Genomic DNA, 22,870 nt, shown 5'->3' with positions numbered 1-22,870 from the left:
CCTGAAAGCTTCAACGAGGTAAGGATGCGCCCCTATACTTTCAGAAATTTGCGTATAGTTATATTTTGTTTAACCTCATACCAAATTAAACTAAAGAACAGAGACTCCTGCTGTTCGTTTGGACGTCTTGGATATATTCATTCATACCTCTTCTTGACGGGAACTGTCCTTGATTAACTTTCTTGCTAGATGTGCTCTGATGGAGAGCGTGCGATGGCAGGGAGCTCGGGTAACGGAAAGCTGCGCCAGTGGCTCATCGAGCAGGTGGACACCGGAAAGTACCCCGGTCTTGTGTGGGAGAACGACGATAAGAGTATCTTTCGAATCCCGTGGAAGCACGCTGGAAAGCAGGATTACAACAGAGATGAGGATGCTGCTCTTTTCAAGGTAGCCTCCGCGAGCAAGAGAGCAAATGACAGAACGTCTGAACAGAATGAACAGACAGGCCACTGAGCTGGTAATAAGTGTGGGCCCTACAAACCTAACTAAATAATGCGAAAACCTAAATGCAATTTTGTCATTTTTGAACGTGGACGTAATTGGCAGAAGAAGGTCGTGTGTACTTGATTTGAGCTGCACCGTCCTGGGTAGACACAAGGGCTCATATTTACACAATTTCTTTAGGCGTGGGCTCTGTTCAAAGGCAAATACCGCGAGGGAATCGACAAACCAGACCCACCGACGTGGAAAACACGACTCCGTTGCGCGCTCAACAAGAGCAACGACTTCGAGGAGCTATTGGAGCGGAGTCAGCTAGACATTTCAGATCCTTACAAAGTGTACAGAATCGTCCCTGAAGGAGCAAAGAAAGGTAAGTAACACACTCCCAAACGCGCGCCAATTTGTCTGGTGTGTGTGCGCGCGCACCCACGAGGTTACTCAAAAGAAGTATCTCGTACGATCAAAAATCGCGATATTTAAGCTTGTTTTCTTTTGACACACTGATGATCATAAAACACGTTTAATCACTCTAGGGTCCAGATCACTGGAAGACATTCCATCAAATGCAAGCCCACCCAGTTATCCACTACATCCCTCCTATACACCTCTCCAGAGTCAGGTGACAGTTAGGATAACCACAGACTTTGTTAAGCTTCTTTCTACGTGAACAAATATGTTTTTACATGAGTGAATCTGTGTTTTGCACACAGGTGTGCAATTTTATTTCTCCAGCAGAGAGGAGCTGGCGGGATTACCTCTCCGACAAGACCCCGATATCCGAAATTCCCTACAACCAGAACCCATACACCCCACGCTGGGATGCAGGTATAGACATGTCTTAATGTTAAATTAGAATGTAGAGAAAATACTGAAAGATGCCTTATTTAAGTATTTATGATTGACTCATGCACATTTAAATCAAATTGATATACTTTGAGCAGTGTGTGTATATGTGCTAAACACGCCAATTTGTCTATGTTCAGGGTACCAGTTCAGTGGCTCATTCTATAGCTGCAGTGCATCAGAGCCTCTGCCATCTACCTGGACACTAGACTCCAGCATGAAATCAGCAGAGGCCATGGCTCTTTCAGGTACCCCCCACCCCCCACCCAACAACACACATTCTTAGCTGAATCTTAGCGATATAGACCATTTTAAAATTTATTAGGTTATATATGAGGAATACTTATTCCCCATTCAAAGAGCACTCATCTTTAAACACACTGCTAACACTTAAACACCTTCAAAAATAAAGCAAAAAAATGCCATAAGCTCAAAATGTGTTCTGACCTCCTGCCATCCTCTTCCTGGTTAGATTACCGTCTCCAGGTGGTGGTGTTCTACAGGGAAGCCATGGTACAAGAGGTGACGGTGAACAGTCCAGAAGGCTGTCTGCTGGGCGTGAGCAGAGAGGTATTGCCCTATGGACCAAACGAAGGCCCGGAGCTGGTTGAGCTTCCACATGTGGAGCGGGCTCCTCTGGAGCTTGGTGTCCTGCTCTGGGTGGCACCAGATGGGCTGTATGCCCGTCGCCGCTGCTCCTGCAGGGTGTACTGGGAGGGAGGCCATGCATCGCCTGGCAACAAAGTCAACAAACTAGAAAGAGAGCAGAGCTGCAAGCTACTGGATACCCAACTCTTCATCACAGGTTAGACAGAACATCATATTAATCATCAATTTATTTACATAATTTATTTAGTAATCTAGTTATTTGTAATCTGTCTTGGTCTGGACATGTCTGTCAGTTAAAATCTTGTGAATACATCCATTAATCTGGACCACTGTCTCTCTTTTGTAGTATGGGAACTGGGTTTCTGTGAATACTTGTGAAAAAAGATGCATATCTTTTCTTTCTGTGAATTCACAACTAATAAACTCTGTTGACAAGACCATCAGGGAAACTATTGAGAACATGTAATTTGTCAATTATTACAGTAAATAAGGTCATAGAGACTTACAGTAAATATACAACCACAGCACAAGAGGGATACACCACAACACAGATTATCTGTGAGCTACAGCAACCGCCCACCCACCACGTCAATGGTTGTCTGGTGACAGTACATCTGCATACATGCACGCAGGACTTTCCAGGATGTGATTACTGCACAAATGAGAATCCCCAGAAGTCACATGTCTCCATAATACAAGGAGTTTAAGTCAGAAAGCTTATGGAAATGTGTAGGGAAAAAAAGTAAGAGGGACTTCTAATTAATGAGCTGAGCCTTTAGTCCTGTTTTTTGGGGGGGGGTTGGAACTCACACTCTTTATTAATGGAGAATGTTCCATTAATGAGCAGTGACTCTGACTCATTAGACTCATTGCTTCTTATGTATTTTGCTTGTCTTGAGTTTGCCCTTTTCTGGATTCTTGTGAAGTTTCCATCCAACACTTTTCACCAACTGTAAGTAATGTCTTTCTTGTCTCAGAGTTACAGAGCTATGCTCTGCATACGCGTCCACCGCCCTTTCCCCAGGTGCTTCTGTTCTTTGGGGAGGAGAACACAGAGCCTCAGAGACCAAAGAGGACCCTCACAGTCCAGGTAACAGGGGCTGTATCATGACTCATCATATTCTCTGAAATTTTCAGTTGTACATCAGCAATAGAAACCTGGGAGTTGGCAGTGGCAGTGGTTGTTCAACCAGCTCCAGACCACAGCCCCCTGCTTCTTTTCACTCAGGGGCAGGTCCAACATTAGGCTAGTTTAAACTGCCACATTGATTACGGTCTATACAATATATATTGTGAAAATAAATTCTTCCCATCATGCTCTAGGTTGAACCCCTGTTCACACGCCAGCTTCTTTACCTTACCCACCCGACCAGCATGAACTACATCCGCAGTCACAACCTTTCACCTCTGTCCCCGGAGCACACCATTCCCACCAGTCAGGACTACCACAGAGTCATTTCCCATCATCACAGTAATGGCCTGTAACCTGTAGCGTTTCTTTTGGAGTCCAGAAAACTGAAGCATTGAGGGCAGTCACAAAGGACTAAAGGAAACATGCTGAGTATGCTGCCATGGGTCCTGTGTCATGGGAGAGACAGTGAATTACTTAAGGACACACAGAAGCATACTGACATGTGTTTTGAAGAAGGGACACACAAGATAGAAAACTGTAGAAATGTTCAGTGTATGTCTGACAAGCACTTGGCCTTTTCTTTATATTCTTCAGTATCATCTCAGGGAGCTGTAATGAAACATTTCATTGTGATGTTTGTTGGTTTTTGTCTTTGTATGTCTATGTATGTGTGATATATTTGGGCCAAGAAATGTAACTGTTACTACATACAGACTTTGCTAATTGCAGTACATGTTATTGTTTAATGTATTTTTCTATAAAAAACCTTTTTAGCCAGAGCAGGGCTTTGTTTATGTGAAGTGTACATGCCATGCCATGCCATGCCATGCCATGCCATGCTATGATGAACATGGGAGTATGTAATGTGTTATTTGAGCATATGTATATGTGCGTCTATATGAGCACACGGGAAGTGTGGTTTTGAGAAACAGGATGATGGGTCTCAGACTTGAAAACTGATGACATCACACAGGAAGAGGAGTTATTTTTGATTATTTAAATTTTCCCAGTGAGGAAATGTGTATCCAGTTGTCATTTTAAAAACTCTGAATAACAATTCAGATAGCCAATTCTTAACACTTCTGTAAATAAATTTTAAAAAGCAAAAAAGTCTAAAAGAAATAAATACCACTGTGAAAAATATAAACTGAAAAGTAGCCATATTTGATAGCTAAACCATATAAAGTCTCAGAGATTGTACTGAGTATAAATACTGGTGAAAATAAGTACCTGTCCTTCATTATTGTAACTTTTCTGAGCATTTTACTTGACTGACACTTTGCAATTTTAAATTTCTACCTCACTATATTTTCAAAATAAGAAATTATTACATAATCTTTTCTCTAATAGCTTTATTTATTAGCTTTATTTCAAAGCAAAAAATGCAATTTTTAAATGCACCAACCCATTTCAAACTTTCATCTTTCTGTAAAATAGGCCAGTGTATCTCTAATTCAATCATGTTCTGTCGTAAAGGTGAGGGAGTCTGTCTTGGTCTTTGGCTTTCTTCTGGGTGATCTCAGAAATGCATTTTTTTTTTTCTGGTTGTGGGCCAGGTTATGTAATACTTCAAAACTTCTAAAACTAAATGAGCATACAAATACAGCTATATGAAACAGGAATGGAATTTTATTAGAAAATTATGCCATCATGGAAAACCACCATGGATAACGATTATGGTGTAAATGCATAAATCAGGACATCTTATCAATGTACCTGTGAAAAGTTCACCCAGTACAACAGCATGTACCATGTACATGACTCTTATTATTATTATAGTTACCTCTTAAGCTATATGGATATATTCAGTTTCAAAAGGGGGAAATTTGAGGAGAAATTCGTGTGCAAAAGTATATAATGGGCTGTGTTAAACTTTTGGAATGGTATATTATGTATTTATCTAGAAGAAAAAAAAGTAGACATTCCACTAATAAAGCTGAAACATTAATAATAATAATAATAATACTGCAGAAACTACTTGCTTTGTTATCTATTTTAAAATAGTAATGGTACTGAAACTAAAATGAGGACAGTCAACATATTGCTTGATTTATCCATATATTTCTCCTCATAGTATTATCACACATTCACCTAATTGTTTGAAATTTTTTGGCATATCAAAAGGGGCTAACTCTGAATATATGTGGCAATCTATATAGGCTTCAGAGAAACCTACTGTAGTTGGTTTGCAACTTGTAAATGATTTGCACAACATTTAAAATGAGATATTTTAACTCTCACTGAAGAATACTGAGGTCAAGATTCTACTTCTTCAGTTCTCCCTAGAGAAAAATCTATGTAATGTAAAAGAATAATAAGTACAGGGAAAATAGCCATTTTATACAGTTAAGCCTTATTCTCTGATCCTCTATCAGTTGTTAACTGGGGATCATACAGAAGGATGTAAACATGTTTGGATCAGCTTCCTCTCTGCCTACATACAATGGAAAGACAGATTCATAACAACTTCCCTTAACACCTTAAGTCGTCCACCCACTGTTTTACCTGAAACAACACGTGTCTTTGATATCAACCTCCATTAAACTTGTTCCCTTAAATAGAAGGATGTTATGTTAGTAGAACTAATTATAGAACAAAAACATAAACACACCAGGTTTGTAGTAATGGGGGGAATTCATGACATGCCTTCTTGAAGAACAACTGTGGTTTCAATCACTGCCAGTAATTAAATATCTTGAAGCATAAACAGGGAAAAAAAGAGATATGCATTCCCTACAATGTTATACCGCTTTTATAGTCATGACTAGAATTTCACCACTTCCAAACCGGGTTTCTCACCCAGTTTTATACCTCTGGTGCTACAACTGAACTCCAATTTGTAAATGTATGTACAATTCCTTAAAAATCTGTAAATTACGATTTAAAACTCTCAAAGTTGTAATCCCACACTGAAAGGGGAAATTACCAGAAATGACATTAATTTTCATGAACATGGCAAAATTAATTATCAAGTTGTACATCTTGATGACATTATACCATCAACAAAACATTTAAAAGGTCCTTGTAATGACCTTATCAAACCTTTTTTTTTCTATACTTTTTTCCTACTTCAGTCTTAAATGTTATATACTGTTTCAATGCAAGGTTCAACAAACACATCTAGTCCGATTTCACACAGATACATACATGAATCCAGTGACATGAGGAAGGCCAGGGTGTGTACCTTTCTATATGACACCAGACAGGGTGTGTGTCATTACATCAGGGCTGTGGATGGGCACAGCACCAAAGTGGTGTTATACAAAATATTCTTGTTCAAGCACCATAACTTGACTCTGACTTTCAAATCAAACTGGGAAACAAGCCTCATTTTTTGCATTCTTTAGCTATTTAACAAGCTCCATTAAACTTGTATCCTATTAATAAATAATACGTTCAACAATTTATTTATGTATTGTTTCTTTTAATATACATTGTGGTTCATCTGCCAGGCAAAGTAACAACAAAGTGCATCTAATAATAATTTTTCATATAGTAATCGGAGTGTTGGAGTGCAATAGCATAATTGACAGTTGTGTCCAAGCAAAAACACACACACGCACACAAAAATAGAACTAAAATGCTTGGCTGTTGTAGTTCTCTTCAGACACTTCAAATGGTGGTTTATCTTTTGACAGGCTGAACAGAAGAGGGCTGGAAGCAGTAGAGCTGAAACTGCATACTGCTCTTAAATGTATTCAACAACTCCTCTAAGAGCCTGTGTGAGAGGACAGGAGAGGAGAGGAGAGGAGAGGAGAGGAGAGGAGAGACCTACTTTTAGGATGAGCTAAAAAGTCAGATAGAGTTTAAAGGTAGTTGGTTTAAGGCACAAGCTCACTTCTTGTCAGCTCCACTTTGAAGCTGTGGTAGAGCTTCAAGGGCTTGCTTAAAGTTGACCCTGATCAAAGAACAGACACACAGAGACACAGACAGAAACGTAAATAGCAGTTCTGATTTACTGACATGCAATTCCACTACCTTAACTACACGTATTATTACGCCTACGTGTAACTTATGAAGGTTAAACGGGTGGTCTGGCTGCTATGCCAGTGAGCTGGCTCTTTGGTCTGGTGGTCAGAGCTCACATTTACATTCCTGTCAGACCTGGGTTCAAGTCACCAGATAGAGTGGCTTCCTTCAGCCTTTGTTAAACTACGTTATTGTAAGTAACATTTGTATGTATGAAAAATGTGTGTGTGAAAAGAATTCTCACTGGCTCTCTGATGTCAGGTAAGGTTCTACAGCGTCCTTTAGTGCAAGGATTTCCAGACGTGCCTGAAACCAAAAGCAAACAAAAGAATGAAAGTCATATTCCAATGGCTACCAACATGGAAGTAGACATTTGGTTACAGGATGCCCTCAGGTGGCTGCGTGTTTCAGGACCTGCAGTCCTCCGTTCTTGCTGAAGGATGACACGCACTGCATCAGACGACTCATCTCTTCAGACACAGCTTCAATGAGCTTTGACAAAATGCGAGGAACCAACTCCTTAGAAACTGTGAACACCTTGCAAAGAGAAAGCAAGAGACAGAGAGAAACAAAAAAGATTTTAGAAAAGAGAAGGGCAGAACACTGTTCTATAACAAATACAGAAAAAAATGTGAAAGCTCAAACTATTTTAAATATGATGTAATGGTGAATATCATCTTTGTCCATCAGAAATAACATTTAGATATCACACACATTTATCTAGCAGCTTGGCTGAACATGAGCCAAGCATATATTTTATATTACGAAAAATGTGTCCCTGTGGTACTGCTTCCACTCAGTGGATGGGAAAAATTATATTACAATGTTTTCTGAGCTTGATGATCTATAATAAGGTTTATTACTGGTTTGGCATATGAACCATCATCATCTTGCTAGTTTGTAAAAAAGAAAAAAAAAGATGAATCTTTGAACACTTATACCTGGAAACTAAAGCCAAGCAGAAACACACCCCTTTGCTTATTCATAGCAGAACAGGGTGAAGTACTGTAGAGATAAAAGTCACAAAATGAGTGTTGAGGCAGATTTAGAGTATGGTGAGGTTTCATAGCTTACTTCAGAATGGACAGAGATAATGCTGACCAAAGCCTCCTTTAAATAATTCCGCACACCTGAAAATGTGAGTGAGTGAGAGTGAAAGAGAGAGGGAGAGTTAGTGAAACAAAGAAATGTTTTATGAGTGAAACACCTCTAACACAAGTTCACTAAGGCCTGAGGGTAAATGTGTGTCTGCATGTTTAAAGTTTAAATTTTAAATAATAGTTTATGCCATATGAAAAACAATTTTATAATGAAAGAAAACATAAAAAGCAGAAGTGAGAAATCACCATGAGAGAAAACAGTGTGTGTGTACAGCAGAGTGAATGTGTAAAATTTTCCAACTATTCTCTTGAGTACCATATTCTTTTTTTCACAATGGTGTCTGAAGTATCAAAACAAGACAGACAACAGAAAGGTAAATGTAGTGATTTCATAATACAAACAGACGACCGCCTACTATAAATCTGCACAGCAGTACCTGTGGGTGGTAGGCAGTCCTTCCAGTCAAAGTATCCAGCATAGATTCCTGGTTCCAGAGAGCCTACAATAGGATCCGACTTCTTCTCAATATATGACTCAAACAAATGCTCATCCAACTGACGAACTGCCTCTACGCTCACCTAAAACCAAACCATGCATGTGTGTACACACACAGAAGCACACACCACACATGCACAAAGATATAGGGTGACATTTAGAAATTGACATTTAAATAATGTGTTCTTTGAATGGTACTCTCTCTTACAAAAAACAGGGTCGCAATATTTCTGGCTGTCTTATACACACACACACACACACACACACACAATTAGTAAAACATCCACTCATGCATGTCCATCAGTCTGACAAAGCTTAACTGCAAGGAAATCTTCCAGACATGGAAAACACCAGAACTTATATGAGAAATTTATACGGTAATTATTAGTAAGTGTGACTTTTTTCATGTCACTCATTGCTAACATACGAACAGTCTCAAAACATGAGCCTTACCAAAAGTCAATAATAAAAAGGTTTACTGTTAAACTATTAGGCTTTAAAGTCATAGACTTGGTGTCTCGTCTAAGGGTGTGGGTTGATGTGACAAACACCCTTTTTCAAACCCCATTCAATGACAAACCTATATGTCTGCTCATATGACTACTATAGTTAATGCCAAACCGAGGTAGCCCATAGTCTTGCTCCTCTTTAAGACTCAAATACTACTATGTTAATGAGTTTGCATGCATCGAAACAAGATCAAATAGAAGATAAAGGAAATCTAGAAATCAAGTGTAGGTTGTCATGGTACCAAACATTTATAGTTAATTTGGTCTTCCAATTTTTTTCACATGTAGTGATGCTGCTTAAACCAACCTGTCAAACTATTACTGGCAGAAAAATGTATTGCAGCACAGATTTTTCAAGCAAGACAACTGTTAGCCTTCCAAGGACTTATACAGCTATGTGAGCCCCGTACAACAGTGTACATACCAGTAGCAAACCATGATTCTTAAACCATGGCACTCTGCATCTTTTCTATCATGATGTTTATCTTGCACTCAAGGAAAACAAATATGCTGTAACTGCTATAAGTTCAATTTTAACTAAGATCTTGGTCGATGCAGCTATAGACATAAAGACACATTTGTGTTTACTGGAACGACAACTCATTTCTTTGTGAAATGATAATGGTGTGTGTATATAACAAAGGTCACTGCTTAGCACTTTTATGGCAATCATCCCTTTAATGTGAAAACCCTCTTGCTTCTTTGAAAACCCTTCCATGAGTCACTGAACAATAAAAAAAAATTAACTCCCTTTCTTTCACTTACACACATATACATACACCCACACACCTTATACCACACATGTGTAGGTGTGTGTGTGTGTGTGTGAGTGAGCATGGGCCCTCTTACCCTGGTGATTTTTTCGGCTGTGGTGAAGCCATGTTTCTCCAGGTGCTCAGCAAGGTTGAGGAAGGTGTGTCTCTCCAAATACTGACAGTTACTGAGAATGATGAGGAAACGCTGTTCCTGCAGACAAACAGTCATGCACATATATATGTCCGTGAGCAGACGCACATCCACACCCGCACACAAAACAGCTGATTAACTACACAACACACCTGTAATATCCTAATGAACAGCCTTTGCATTGGGGGTGTTTGGGAGTATGATACAGTAAGAGCTGAAGTGTGAGATAATTCATTGATAAGCATACGTTATAAATTAGATCCTATAAGCAAGTGAGTCATGGTGGGATTGAGTAACAGAATGAAAGAGTAAATGTGTGAGTGAAAGCAGTGTGACAAAGAGCAAGGGGGAAACCAGCAAGCCCTTCAGAGCATGGCTGGGGAAGCCCCAGCAACCAGCACTTCTTATTCTGCTCATGCTCTCAGTGACGACTACATTAAACCATACTTTTCTTTTCTCTCGTTTGCACAGTTCGTTCTACCCTACTTACACATCATGCCTACTCAAAGCTGCCAGCACAATGTGAGACTGCATTAATCTGTGTTGCCCAAACTCATATGCTCAACATGTGATGTTGATGTTATTTGCAACACTGAGTGCTGTAATGGAAAGGAAACAAGAGGTTGAGGAGGGACAGTCTTACTGGGGATGGACCAAAGTGTTCGTGAAAGCTTCCAAAGACATCTGGAGATGCCAGGTCCACTGATGCACTAAAACACACACACACACACACACACACACACACACACACACACACACACACACGATGTTATGCTAATACATACGCACACAGACATGCATCCATACAAGCTCTTTAGCACACACATTGCTACAGGGTGAACTTACTGGGAGGTATCAATGTCTCCATCAGTCTTGGTGCTCAGTTGCTCCAAACAGGTGATGAACTCCTAGAAATAATCCAAATATCAGTCACTAATGTACACATGCAAAGGTAAATTCCCACTCTTCCCTGGTGCATGTACGACACACTAGAACTACGAAGTTGGATTTTCTATTTAAAAAAAAAAAAAAAAGCAGGTCGCTGGGTTTATACTCTTTCCATGTTCATGCTGTTGGCAACCAATGACTAACATTTTATTGAAACCCTGTAGATCAAATCACAATCTTTGATGCTTTAGTGAGAAAAGGTGCTCTCCCTGTGTTGACTGCTCTCCTATGCAGAGTACCTTCATAATTCCCACACACAGCTCACAGGCCCGATCCTGTGCCAGCTCCAGCTGAAAAATCTACATATGACACACACAGAGAGATGGGGGTGCAATAAAACCCTCACTTTTCCACCACATGTGAAGAGCCAACAATACAGTGGTACTGATGCAATGTTTGGCAAAATCATTTGCTTGTGTATTAGCTCTGCACAAAACTTGTTATGAACAGTGCGTCTTACATTGACCTCTCCAGGCTTGCACTCCATGGGCTCCTTAAGGGACTGTAGCATCTGCACCATACAATGTTCAAACTGAGCTGGCTGAAAGACACACGCACAAGCATGCACACACGGTGAACATCCTCTTATTGTGTTACTTTATACTTAATTACATTCAGAACAACAAAAATAATGCAGTACCAGCGATGTGATTCCCTCATTGTCTACAATCCAATCTTCTCTCTCAGGAAGCCTCTTTACATCTGGACAATACAATTCCCATTAATTACATATACAATTAAGGAGGTATACCTGACAGTTTACCTCCCTCTCTGTCTCCAACTACAGGCTGTGTTGTCTATAGACTGACATGCTTTGACTGTATAATAGGGAGAACTTTAATGATTGATGCCTTCCAAAGCTCAGTGCTGGTTAAATCTGTGACTTGTACTCTAGGGCTAGGGTGTCTAAACAGCCTCATGTTGAGAACTATCAGAATACAGCCTCATGACTGGTGATCTAAACCCTGCTCTCTACTATCCCCAGGAGGCTTTAGACCCAAGAGGTGTAAGGTGATAGTATTTTCCCTTGACTTCCAGAAGGTTAATTTCTTCCATCGTTCCTGGTGCTATCTTTTGCTTTGTCTCACCCTCGGCAGTGTGCTGTAGTGTAACCAGCAGGCAGTGCACACGCAGGTCCAGCAGCAAATCCTGAATCACTTGCAGCAGATCATTAGGAATCTCTAGAGCAGAAAGAGCCTCATGACTTAGCCTATGAGAGAGGGAGAAAGATAGTGAGAGAGAGAACTTAAACATGACTGTCCTGTAGCTTGTGAAATAGCTAATTTCATTCTTCCTTAGCCCACCCCCTGACCTGACAGTGTGTATAATCTGTGTAAGCCATGCTCCAGTCAGAGAAGTGTTGGTGTCCCAGCCCCCGTAGAGACGCTGCTCCTCCTCATAGAGAGTGGAGGGTAACAGAGCCCCGCGGACCAGCAGGACCAAGCGTCGGGTCACTTCCTCGATCATGCCCTACACACACACACACACACACACACACACTCACAAATTTAACAGTAATCAATGAATAAATATAAACAGATGTACTAACAGATGTTTTAACCATTTTTGTATCAATTAAACTTTAAAATCTCTAAAGTTTTAGAAAGAGTAGAAATTAATTAATGTGTTGTATTTAATGTGTTTAAAGTTTTTTGACACTCATTCTTTTAAAACGGACTATGACCAAGTGAATAACTGTAAACTGCTGTCAGTACTAATACTATTACCACCCTGCAACTGAGTCATCTCTAAAATCCCTACCAGTAACGTCTTCCTCTAAAACATTGCGTGCATGCATACACACACAAACGGACAAACAGACACAGACACAGACAGAGACAGAGACACAGACAGACACACACACACACAGTAGCCTGCAGCAATGGTATTCACCTTGAAGTCATTCTGTCTCTGCCTGGCATTCTTCCTCAGCTTCTCCACCTGGGCTGACTTCTCCCCCGTCTGTCACAGAGCACACAGCATGGTACACTGAGCTTTCACCTCTCCCACACAGATTTTACACTGGTCACCCAACTGCATATGTGTCCATGCCATACCTCACTGAAGAGGCTTCCATTCACATAGGAGATCCAGAGTTTCCAGAAGTTTGGCAGCTGGCTGATGACCACGTCCGACAGCTTCTCCACGAACCTCACCTGCTGAGGGCTCTTACTGCGCCAGGCTGAGTTAGAGGGTCAAACAAATTTAATTCCGTTCAACTTTATGCATATAGGTATTGCATTAAAGCAACCTCACCATCTCACCATTATCCCAAAACTATTCACTGTCACACATTACAGTAGATATAAGGTCATGGAGAAGTTACAAAACAGCTTCTCACAGTCGTCTCTGGGCGTCTGGAAGCTGCTACCTCTCCTCAGAGATGCTGTATGACTGATCCGGCTCAGAGCTGATGAGCGAGACTCTCCATCAGATTCCAACCCTCCACCACCCACTGAGAGAGCGGGGGGAGGGGGGCAGACAGAGAGAGAAAAAGAGAGAAAGAAGAAGATATAGAAACTGAGAGTCAAAGATAGCATGAATGTGAGATAGTGGGCCTGAGATTTAAAAAAATAGAGAGATTTAGAGTTTACACTATTTTTCTCAACAGTAGATGGCGCTAAATGACTTATCTTCAATTTGACATGGCGCTAAGAAATTCTGAGGCTCTTAGAACAATGTAATACAACACCCATAAGACGGACACATGGCTCACCTCTTACATATGTGCATGCACACTTCCTATCAAAGCATACATTTATGCTCTAATAAAAGAATTTCCACTAATGTCTACATACAGATGTCGTCTGTCTTCAAAATTCATTCTCTGTCTCTCTCCCTCTCCAATTCCTTTTATCTTAATTTATTTCTGCATCTTATCCTCTTTACACATCTCTCCATCTTACTGTTTCTCTCTCAGATAAACCTTGGTTGCTCCCCTTCCTGCCTGTCTCTGGAACTGAGAACTTCCTGTTCTATGTGGAGACCAGACCACACATATGCTGCTCTCTGTCTAAACACAAGCTAACACACAAGGGCACACCACTTACTCCTACACCCACAGTCTACTTAGTGACATCACATGCAAAAGACCATTACAAAGCACATCTGAAAGCCATAAAAGGTGTTGATCTACATCAAGACCATTCAGCTCCAACATCCAGACCATTACTTTCAAGTGCAGGACCCAGATCAAGACTAAGTCCCAGACCAAGAAAATCTATATGTTTAAAAATTTTACTGACAAGAACCTGGTGTTAAACAGGGCAGGGTGTTAGAGGAAGGGTGTTAGACTCCGGTCCAGGAGAACTACTTCAGGGCTTAGTCTTTACTTGATTTAACTAAACCCTAAGTTAATCACCAAGGCCTGTTTCATGCCCTTCCCTGCTAAAACAAGGAAATAATTTAATCAAGCAATGCTCTAATCCACCAGGATCTGAAGTTGATACTCCTGCTATGGATGGAGATGTTCTAATATCCCAAATTTAAGTGCAGCTCAACCACTCAAAATGATTAATATCTGGTTTAAAGATGAGGGGACACAGACACCCAGGACAAACCCAGGAGTACTATATGGCTGCTGAAGGTCTTTATGCAGAGATAGAGGAATTCAGCTGGCTCTGACATGAGTATGTGTGTACCTCTCTGCTCTTTGATGAAGTCTTCTTTACAGTTTTGCATCAGCTGCAGGATCCACTTGTGCTGGGCCACAATACACTGCCATGCAGGATCACCCGAGGCATGCAGGTCTGACAAGTACCTTCCAAGCAGACCAACACACACACACAGACAGTCATACACCTCACCTGTTCAAGACAAGTCGAGTCTAGTTTATTATCATTCCTCTTTGAAGCCAGTTGGGAATGCTGTTTCTTCAAAGTGTGATACGCAATAATAATATAGGAGCTCAGTACACAGGATTAGCTAAGTGCAAACAATGTTTGTTTCAGCAATATGTAATTTCTAGGATCCACAGGTGGGCACAGACTTTCATTCCTCACTCACGTGACTATATACCTTCCAAATTAGATTCATACGTAGCTAATAAATAATTCACAGTAGTTATTGAATAATATGCCTTAAGATTAATAATAAAAAGCCATTAGAATTTAAGAGGATCAGAAGGCAAAGTGTCAACTATGTTGGAAAACAGACTCATCTACACACGCTCACCTTATGTAGCGTTTCTGGTCATGGAGGGTAGAAGGAGTCTCTAGTAATTTGTCCAGCAGGAGATTCCTTAGAGCTCTGATGCGAGTCTCCACCTCCGCATACACTGCGGGAACAGACAGATCATCTCACAGGTCTAGCATTCATCTAACACACTGAAGCCTGGTCATGTTGGGGCATTACAGTATGCTTCCCAGAGAATTTTCAAAAGATTATTAAAGTGTTTATATAATGATGAATACAATTAATAACTTCACACTGGATGGTTATTAAGGCTTACTAATGATCATGTACCTTTTTTGAATACTGGAACCTCTGTGTTCCCAAACAGGGACTTAGCTTTCTCATAGTCGTTAATGACTACATCATAATCGCCCTAGGAGAGAGAGATTTTATGGTACAGAAGCATCCTGTGTGTGTGGTAAAGTTTTAGAGAATTACTACACCATTATAATATTAGCTATTTTCTTTTAGAATTTAAGTTCTTCTCACATCAACAATGCTGACCAGTATCAGCACAAGCCGCTGCAAGAAGGTCCATCTAAGCCCAAAAGAGGTGTGTGTGTGTGTGTGTGTGTGTGTGTGTATGCTGTGCATTTAGAGTGCCACCTTTTGGATGTTGCGCTCAATGTTGAGCGGCAGGTTAAAGAGGAATTTGAAGCGCTGCAGGACATTGAGGGCATTGCGTGTGGAGTCGGCTTTGTCCTTTCGTCCCAGGACTTCCTGGAACAGCGTGTCTGCTGTATCGCTCGCTTCTGCGAGGCAGAGCAGCATACAAAAAAAGAGAGTTGGAACTATTTCACTCCAACTAAGATGAAATCCATTCTACTGGCCTCCATCCTGCTGCCTGGGTGGCCGTGGTTACGCTGCTTGCACTGGGTCAGATTCTTTTAATCAAAGCAAGCCCCCTAACCACAATAAAAACACTGACCAGACAAGTCAGCCAAGTTATTCGCATTTTCTCCCATGCCAGGTCAAGGACTGGCTGAGAGAGTGACGGGCAGGCGAAGGGAGGAAGGGGAAGGGGCTAACGATGAAAGCTTGTCAGTGTGATTGGTTTATTTACATGAGCTGCAGGAAAAGAGCGTGTTTATTGACCTGCCATCACGTCAGTCAAATTAACATGCAGTGGAGGAGAAGTCTCTCTCTTTCGCTCTCAAAAATTCATGAGCCCATAGAAACATGCTTTCACATTTGCAAAGACAAAGTTCATGGATCCCACATGAATGTGGCTTACTCTTTTTCACTAACATATGGTCTCAGGAGTGTGTGTCTGTGCCTCAGCAGCCTGGGTTTGTGGGAATGTCTGTATGTGTGTGGAGCAAGTTTGCTCTTGATCTTACTGTTGAGAATCCTTTCCAATTGCTGGGTCATAGAGCCCTCCACCTTTTCTGTGCCATCTGATTCAAGTTTCTGATGAATAGCTAATAAGAAAAAGGAAGAGAGAATGAGAGAGAGATATGGAGAAACAAGATATTTCTCCAACACCCCAATCCCTTTAAACACAAGCACATGACTTACATATACAACAGCAGACTGTTTTCCATGGGTTCCAATTTAGAACTACCACATATGATTCCAATGGTGAGATGGTGCTCAGCATACACCCACACAGAAAGTAGTGACATCAGGGCTAACCTCCAGGCCCCTAGGTCCTGGAATACTGTGTGTTTGTTTCCTGTGACCCTGCTTTGTGTTTTGACTCAGATGTTCAGAATTTTAGAAATATTCTCTGATAATCTATGCAGCTTCCTTTAAATGTGCTCTCACTTCCTCTCAGCACAATGGCAACCTCATCAAAAACATCCCCACTATGCACCATGACCTGCTAGTGTGCCTGTTTTATATATGAGCAGCTATAAATAGATCCTCCTTTCTTTCTCCCTTGACTGGTGATCCTCTCATCTAGATCACACACACAGCCAAAATATGCAGGTTTTCTTTCTAATAAAACTTCTTTCTTTATATACAAATGAAAGAATCTCACACACACAGTAAAATTCAAAATTCAAAGAGAAAAGTAAAGATAAACAAATGGAAAAAATGACCTAGCTACATGTCAATTACCATAAAGATTTATGTAAAGTAATATAAAAACATTGTCTGTATCAATCATTGATATCTATGCTAAATACAACTCAAACTTGACATTTTCTATAATTCCAGAAAGATAAGAAATCTTATAAAAACACACATACACGAGTAAGTTGCATAAGTGGAATAAATTCTGCAAGTGGAGACATGTTTAAGGAAGACAAGTTAGAAAAGAACATGTGAGTGTGTCTCCATGCTTACCAGCCAGAGCATCCTGGGCTTCAAAGAAAGTGCTGAGTCCTCCTTTCACATAGGCCAGACTGCCCTCATTCTTCTTGCTTGCCTGCTTCTTCAGATTCCCCACTGCCAGGCGCAGCTGTTCAAAGCTAACCCAAGGAACAGGAAAAATGCACACATGGAACTTGCAGAGAAAAGATCATGTGCCAGACATCATTAGTGGTAGTCAGTTAGGCTGCTGTGTGTCAGTCAGTCAAGATAATGTGTTAATTAGTCAGGCTAATATAAGTTAAGTTATTTGTATGTAATACAAATGAATAAGGCCATACCTGAGAACTCTGTGGTTCAAGAAATGGTGGCATTGACTTACCTGGTTCCAGAATGGTTCTCAATGAGGTACCAAGTGGCAGAAAAATTCTCACTGGTAAAATCTCCACTCATTCCTGGAAACATACTCTCCAAATCTTTCAGAGGAATTTTTGCCCTAGAGTAAGCAAATAGTACAAAAATGTGTTGCTATATAGATACCTGTATAATTTAACATATCATGCTTTTTATAATAAAGAAAATAATCAAACCATGTTAGTGATCAGGCAGATTCTTCAATCTGCCACAAAGCACATTGCTTATGAAAAGGACAATGACCCAATAATGTGTTCCATTTAAAAGCTTCTATACTGCAGTAGAATATATGGACATATAAACAATAGTGAGAATTTTTTTACTGGTGTATGGTGACAACAATTTATAAATAAGTGAACACAGACAGAGTTATTTTATTCATTTTTTCACATACATATCAATGTCAATGCCCAGTGGGTTGGCAGGCCGCAGAGACAGGGGGGAGATGCCTTTGTTCCGATCTGTTCTCATGTCATAGTAATTCCTCTCATCTACCCACACAGCAGACTGGTCCAGAATACCTAATCACACATGCATGTACACACACACACACACACACACACACACACACAAAAAAAACAACAACAAAAAAAAAAACAAAAAAAAAAAAACAGGATTCAAGGAAGTCATTTATGCTACATCTTATGATGCATTTGGGTTAAAGTGAATTTGAACTCTGAGCATGTGTATAAATGTGACAATTTCTAAAATGTATGAGTGTTCCTGTCTAACCAATCCTCTCAGCTTTGAGGAGTTTGAAGGACACAGTGGAGGTGCCTCGGCCTCCGCTCTTGGTTGTGACAATGATCTCGCCCTTGTCATCTTTGGCAGGACCAACACGGCACACAATCTTGCTGGCCGACATCCATTCAGCTGTCAGCAGACAGTTATGACCACAGATAGACAGACCTGAGGTGGTGATGAACACAGAAAGAGAAGGTGGAAGTCATTTGTTTATAAGTGAGACAAAACCATACTTGCATGTTTGCCTCTGTTGTAAGTCGCTTTGGATAAAAGCAACTGTCAAATGAATACATGTACAAGTAAATTTCACTGATGGTAAAGTTTTTAGGGAGAGAGCCTAAATTATAAGTGTCCTATTGTCTTAAGGAAAACACTGGTCTTTTTATGTGAGTGACTACTTCCCCGTTGCTAAAATGTACAAAAACAAGAGATGCTAGGGACCCGATCTTACTGTTGGTGCTGGTTGTGACTAACAACTAAAAGGAACAAAGAACATTAATATTTTGGCCTTTTCCACATCAGTTAAAAATGCAAGACAGCATACCATTAGAAACTGAGGCACTTTTCTTAGAGTTAAGGCACCGGGAATGAAGCAAATTCTAGGCCTCCATATTTTCAAGCATCTCATACCACTGACACTTCCATAAAAAATACTGTGAAGTAAAAGGTGGCCTAGTTTTCTTGTTACTGATTATGCTTGTTTAGACACTGGATTAACACAGAATCCTCTTGCCAAACTGAGATTTTGCTTTCCACAAGTGCCACATGTGTGAACTGTTTGGTGTGTGTACTACCAAAGAGGTCATTAGGTCCAGAGCCTAGGTTTTCCCCACGGATAGTGACTTTAGTCCATGGTGTGCCCTCATTGGGTGAGATGCCAGTGACCAGTGGAGGCTGTCGGGCACGAGACATGCTTCCCACGCTTGAGAGATGCAGCAAGAGAAAAGATTAGACAACAAGAAACAAGAGTTTTAGTCAGATGGTTTTATATAATCTGATGATTATTGATTATTTCAGCCTTGTGTATCAGATACAGGTATTGCATTTGAGACATCATATTTAGCTCTGGGAGCTGGAGGTCTTTGGCCCAGGGAGGTGTAACATAAATAAATAGAAATATCTTTTACTCTTCTCAACACTGCAAGTTGGCCACTGTCAAAGGTGTTCAAAATGCAAGAACATACACTTATATAACACTTATACCCACAGCATTTACAAAGTATTGCAGAAGACACTAGTACAGACAAGAACAAATCAGTCTACCCAGTCCTTGGGAATGTGTACCCAGGGAAGCAGAGTTATGGAGTTATAGGGTGGCTGCTCACAGGAGACCATGCTTTTCAATTCTGTGTGGTCTGGGAGTGCCAGCATGGCTCCTCTGCTCTCACTTTGAAATCGGAGCGCATTAGAAAAGTAGCCCTGGCAAACGTTCAAGCTCTTTTTGCAAATGTTGACATGTCACAGAAAATGCTACAAGGCAGGAACAACGACAACAACAGAGTGGTGCAGTTGGTGAGAGAGTGGTTTGATCTGAGCATCCATACACCATGGGATATGACCTTTCCTTGCCAGCACTTAAGGGTTTTGGGATTCCAGACTTTGAGTGGGTTTACATCTCCACACACATGCAGTGAAGGTCCTTAACAGCAGCAATAATTCTATTAGCTAAACGGCCAGAGATTCACTTATTCACAGCATAAACCAGAGAAAGGTTCCAACTGTGACAGAGCCTGGGTTTAGCAAGCTCGGCTCCTGCAAGAAACCTTTGAGTAAGCTGCATACCAATGCAGCAAGATTTTGGACTTTTACTGATTTGCCAGACCTTAGACTTTACACCAGTGTATGCTTCAGATTCCACTTGCTGTCTGGACAGCAGATTTCCTTGCAGCCTTCAAATGCAGACTGAAGACACATCTATTTGTGGAATATTTAAATGACTACTGACCACTTCCTATGTTAACTAAATAAAACTAGTAGGTATTGTAGGGTATTGTTTATTGCACTGATGTTGACTGCTCCTTTGTTGCCTAACAAACTCTAGTATTTATAGTTTATTGCACTGAATGTTGTCTGCGATAGAGCTTATGCATTTTGAACTTCTAGGCGTCAGCATTGATCCCTGTATTTCTATAGTATTCTAGTTCATTGGTATCTTGGACTCCATCCTACTAAACTGGCTAGGATGTACTCTATGCATAAATGACAAAGCACTTTTGTAAGTCGCTCTGGATAGGAGCATCTGTTAAATGCTATAAATGTAATTCTGTGGTAAAAGATGTGACGAATAAACCAAACTTGAAACTTGAAAAGATGGAAACATCAGTGTGAGCATAACTCTGACTAAGGATAGCTTGAAATGTAGAGTTCCAACCACATCCCTGAAGACCAATCACCTATCTACAATGCAACAGAACCACTGGACTGCAATCAGGGAGAAAGGGAAGCTAGCATGCCTTCCCTTAGCAGATCCTGTTCTTACATGCTGCATTTCAAAACACATCACTGGATGAAGATATCTTTACTTTTTTATAATTTAAAAATGGGTATTATCTGTCCAACTTAAATCTCTCCAGCTGTTATCCAAATTCTCACTGCTCATTCTATATACATATAACCCCAGGTCATTGAATCCCAATATCTCAAAATCGAATATGTCTGAGGGCAGTTGTAGCTCAGTGGTTATGGTACTGGACCATGTAAATATCTCCATGTAAATGTATATATCCTCTAGTAGGCCTGATGTTATAACAATTGATATGGAGCAGAAATAGATTGTTTCAGACTGAAGTGGGCTGTTCTTTTGATTCTTGCATGGAGAAGGCCTATTTCAGTTTTTTTAATGTTCAGTTTATCAGTAACCTTAGCTGTGCAATTTCTTTGTATTTATATTTGGATCCCAGGTCACGTACATTACTAAGGAACTAATAGTGAAATTTTGTTCAATATGCTCATTAACTGGAAACTGACATTTCGAGGAATAAATGTAATTCTTAATCCATAAAAGACACCAGTGGAAAGTATTGTTGTACTAGTGCTGTGATTTTGCTTGACTAGGTGACCACCCACAGACTGTATATGTATAAAATGTCTATATACATATATACTGTATATGTATATAGGGTCTATTTATGCAGCTGACAAAATGGGTGGGGTGGGCAGCTGCAGTACAAAGCTACTGAATTACAAAGACTCTTGTTCCTATGGCATAATGTGAATCTGCTACGTTATTACAGTGTGTGTAGCGAGCAGTACTAACATTAGTAGGCGGACGGAAGATTGCGATAACAATATGCAGTAACCAGTTCTATTGCAGTATGTTCTACTACTAATGCAGTATGTTCTATTGGCTAAAAGTGTAATATCCTTGTTTTTATATTTGAAAGCCAAGACATATACATATATTTGAAAGTGTAGATAAATAGACTACCAAGAGTCTTATAGCGGATGTCATATGAATTCAAAGCATAACAAAGAATTACCTTATGGTAATACAGAATTTGGTAAATATGGTAAATATGGCATTTGGTAAATATGATCAGCTAGCTTGCAGTTTGGTGGCTCTGATAAAGTGCCTAATCGTTTTTAAAAAATCGTTTGTTTAAAAAAGAAATCTGTTTACAAGATAGCTAACCTAACTAGGTTAGCTATCCAGCTACTAATGGTACTACTAGCTAGCTGGTTAACTAAAATAAATGTGTGAAAGGTATTGTTAGTTTCCGATTGAAAAGAAAATTTGTGTTTAGCACAATAACAAGAATTGCAATATGCTATTAAAAGTAGCGATAGTGTCTGTTTAACAGATTAGCCTGTTATCGTCACCAAAAATGACATCTCTAACAACCGTTCAGGGACGCGTTAGCTAGCAAGATAAGCTAACTAACCAACAACAAGTAGCTAGCAAGCTAGCATTTTAACATAGCACCTGAAAGAAGACATTTTATTTCTAAATGCAGTTATAAAGAGATTGCTTCATATATACAGAGATAAATGTGTACATTTATCTACTAGTTAATAACAACTCACATAATTTGTGATTTTCCTTAGCTGGAACACACTCCCGTGGTTGCTTTTAACCTCTGTAATTACACTTCCGGTTCGTTTGGCTTCTAACCTCTCCCTTAGCAAGCATTTTGCTGACTGTAAAACGAAGCCTACAAGGTATTTTTATTTTTAAAATAATAATAGGATTTAACCTATAACATGGGCCATAGAAATGGAGAAATTACACTGAAACGATGTCCCACTTAACTGAAACAGGCAAGGCAGCTTTAAATATAGAACACTTCATGCGCACGTTATTGTTTTACAGCCTTGCATGTGAAATGTGCTT

The 22,870-nt window shown here is 40.1% G+C and overlaps 2 protein-coding genes across 4 annotated transcripts; one reads left to right on the top strand and one right to left on the bottom strand.

Annotated features, from left to right (window-relative positions):
* irf4b (interferon regulatory factor 4b) lies at positions 1 to 4,153 on the top strand. Of its 2 annotated transcripts, XM_026998990.2 has the most exons (9): positions 1 to 18; positions 190 to 387; positions 625 to 811; positions 975 to 1,060; positions 1,152 to 1,266; positions 1,425 to 1,532; positions 1,757 to 2,089; positions 2,871 to 2,983; positions 3,217 to 4,153. In XM_026998990.2, the coding sequence occupies exons 2-9, from the start codon at positions 190 to 192 to the stop codon at positions 3,376 to 3,378; spliced, it is 1,302 nt and encodes a 433-aa protein (XP_026854791.1). In that variant the 5' UTR covers positions 1 to 18; the 3' UTR covers positions 3,379 to 4,153. The 2 variants fall into 2 exon arrangements, with proteins under 2 accessions (XP_026854791.1, XP_026854792.1); XM_026998991.2 differs by lacking the exon at positions 1 to 18 and having other exon boundaries at positions 325 to 457.
* Positions 4,154 to 5,076: 923 nt separating this feature from the next.
* exoc2 (exocyst complex component 2) lies at positions 5,077 to 22,662 on the bottom strand. Of its 2 annotated transcripts, XM_026998969.2 has the most exons (28): positions 22,564 to 22,662; positions 19,335 to 19,462; positions 18,529 to 18,705; positions 18,191 to 18,317; positions 17,765 to 17,878; positions 17,419 to 17,543; positions 16,467 to 16,547; positions 15,733 to 15,878; positions 15,418 to 15,499; positions 15,127 to 15,229; positions 14,595 to 14,713; positions 13,295 to 13,408; positions 13,011 to 13,135; positions 12,847 to 12,915; positions 12,266 to 12,423; positions 12,042 to 12,163; positions 11,594 to 11,655; positions 11,414 to 11,494; positions 11,193 to 11,252; positions 10,852 to 10,913; positions 10,649 to 10,715; positions 9,949 to 10,065; positions 8,532 to 8,673; positions 8,069 to 8,124; positions 7,409 to 7,531; positions 7,239 to 7,300; positions 6,864 to 6,923; positions 5,077 to 6,743 (listed from the first exon to the last, which is right to left on the bottom strand). In XM_026998969.2, the coding sequence occupies exons 2-28, from the start codon at positions 19,450 to 19,452 to the stop codon at positions 6,650 to 6,652; spliced, it is 2,766 nt and encodes a 921-aa protein (XP_026854770.2). In that variant the 5' UTR covers positions 19,453 to 19,462; positions 22,564 to 22,662; the 3' UTR covers positions 5,077 to 6,649. The 2 variants fall into 2 exon arrangements, with proteins under 2 accessions (XP_026854770.2, XP_026854771.2); XM_026998970.2 differs by lacking the exons at positions 5,077 to 6,743; positions 6,864 to 6,923; positions 7,239 to 7,300; positions 8,069 to 8,124 and adding an exon at positions 7,936 to 7,999 and having other exon boundaries at positions 7,444 to 7,531.
* Between the last annotated feature and the right edge of the window lie 208 nt (positions 22,663 to 22,870).

This window comes from Electrophorus electricus, chromosome 3, assembly GCF_013358815.1.
Source record: "Electrophorus electricus isolate fEleEle1 chromosome 3, fEleEle1.pri, whole genome shotgun sequence".
NCBI classification, from domain to species: domain Eukaryota; kingdom Metazoa; phylum Chordata; class Actinopteri; order Gymnotiformes; family Gymnotidae; genus Electrophorus; species Electrophorus electricus.
The sequence above is the reverse complement of the archived record's forward strand: the minus strand, read 5'-3'. Positions and strand labels throughout refer to the sequence as shown.

Coding starts and splice junctions, on each gene's coding strand:
- exoc2 (XM_026998969.2), bottom strand. CDS start 19,452: ATGTCTCGTGCCCGACAGCCTCCACTGGTCACTGGCATCTCACCCAAT. Junction 15,230..15,417: donor GGTTCCAGTATTCAAAAAAG/GTACATGATCAT, acceptor CTGTTCCCGCAG/TGTATGCGGAGGTGGAGACT. Junction 8,125..8,531: donor GGACTGCCTACCACCCACAG/GTACTGCTGTGC, acceptor TCACATTTTCAG/GTGTGCGGAATTATTTAAAG.
- irf4b (XM_026998990.2), top strand. CDS start 190: ATGTGCTCTGATGGAGAGCGTGCGATGGCAGGGAGCTCGGGTAACGGA. Junction 1,533..1,756: donor AGAGGCCATGGCTCTTTCAG/GTACCCCCCACC, acceptor CTTCCTGGTTAG/ATTACCGTCTCCAGGTGGTG. Junction 2,984..3,216: donor AGAGGACCCTCACAGTCCAG/GTAACAGGGGCT, acceptor ATCATGCTCTAG/GTTGAACCCCTGTTCACACG.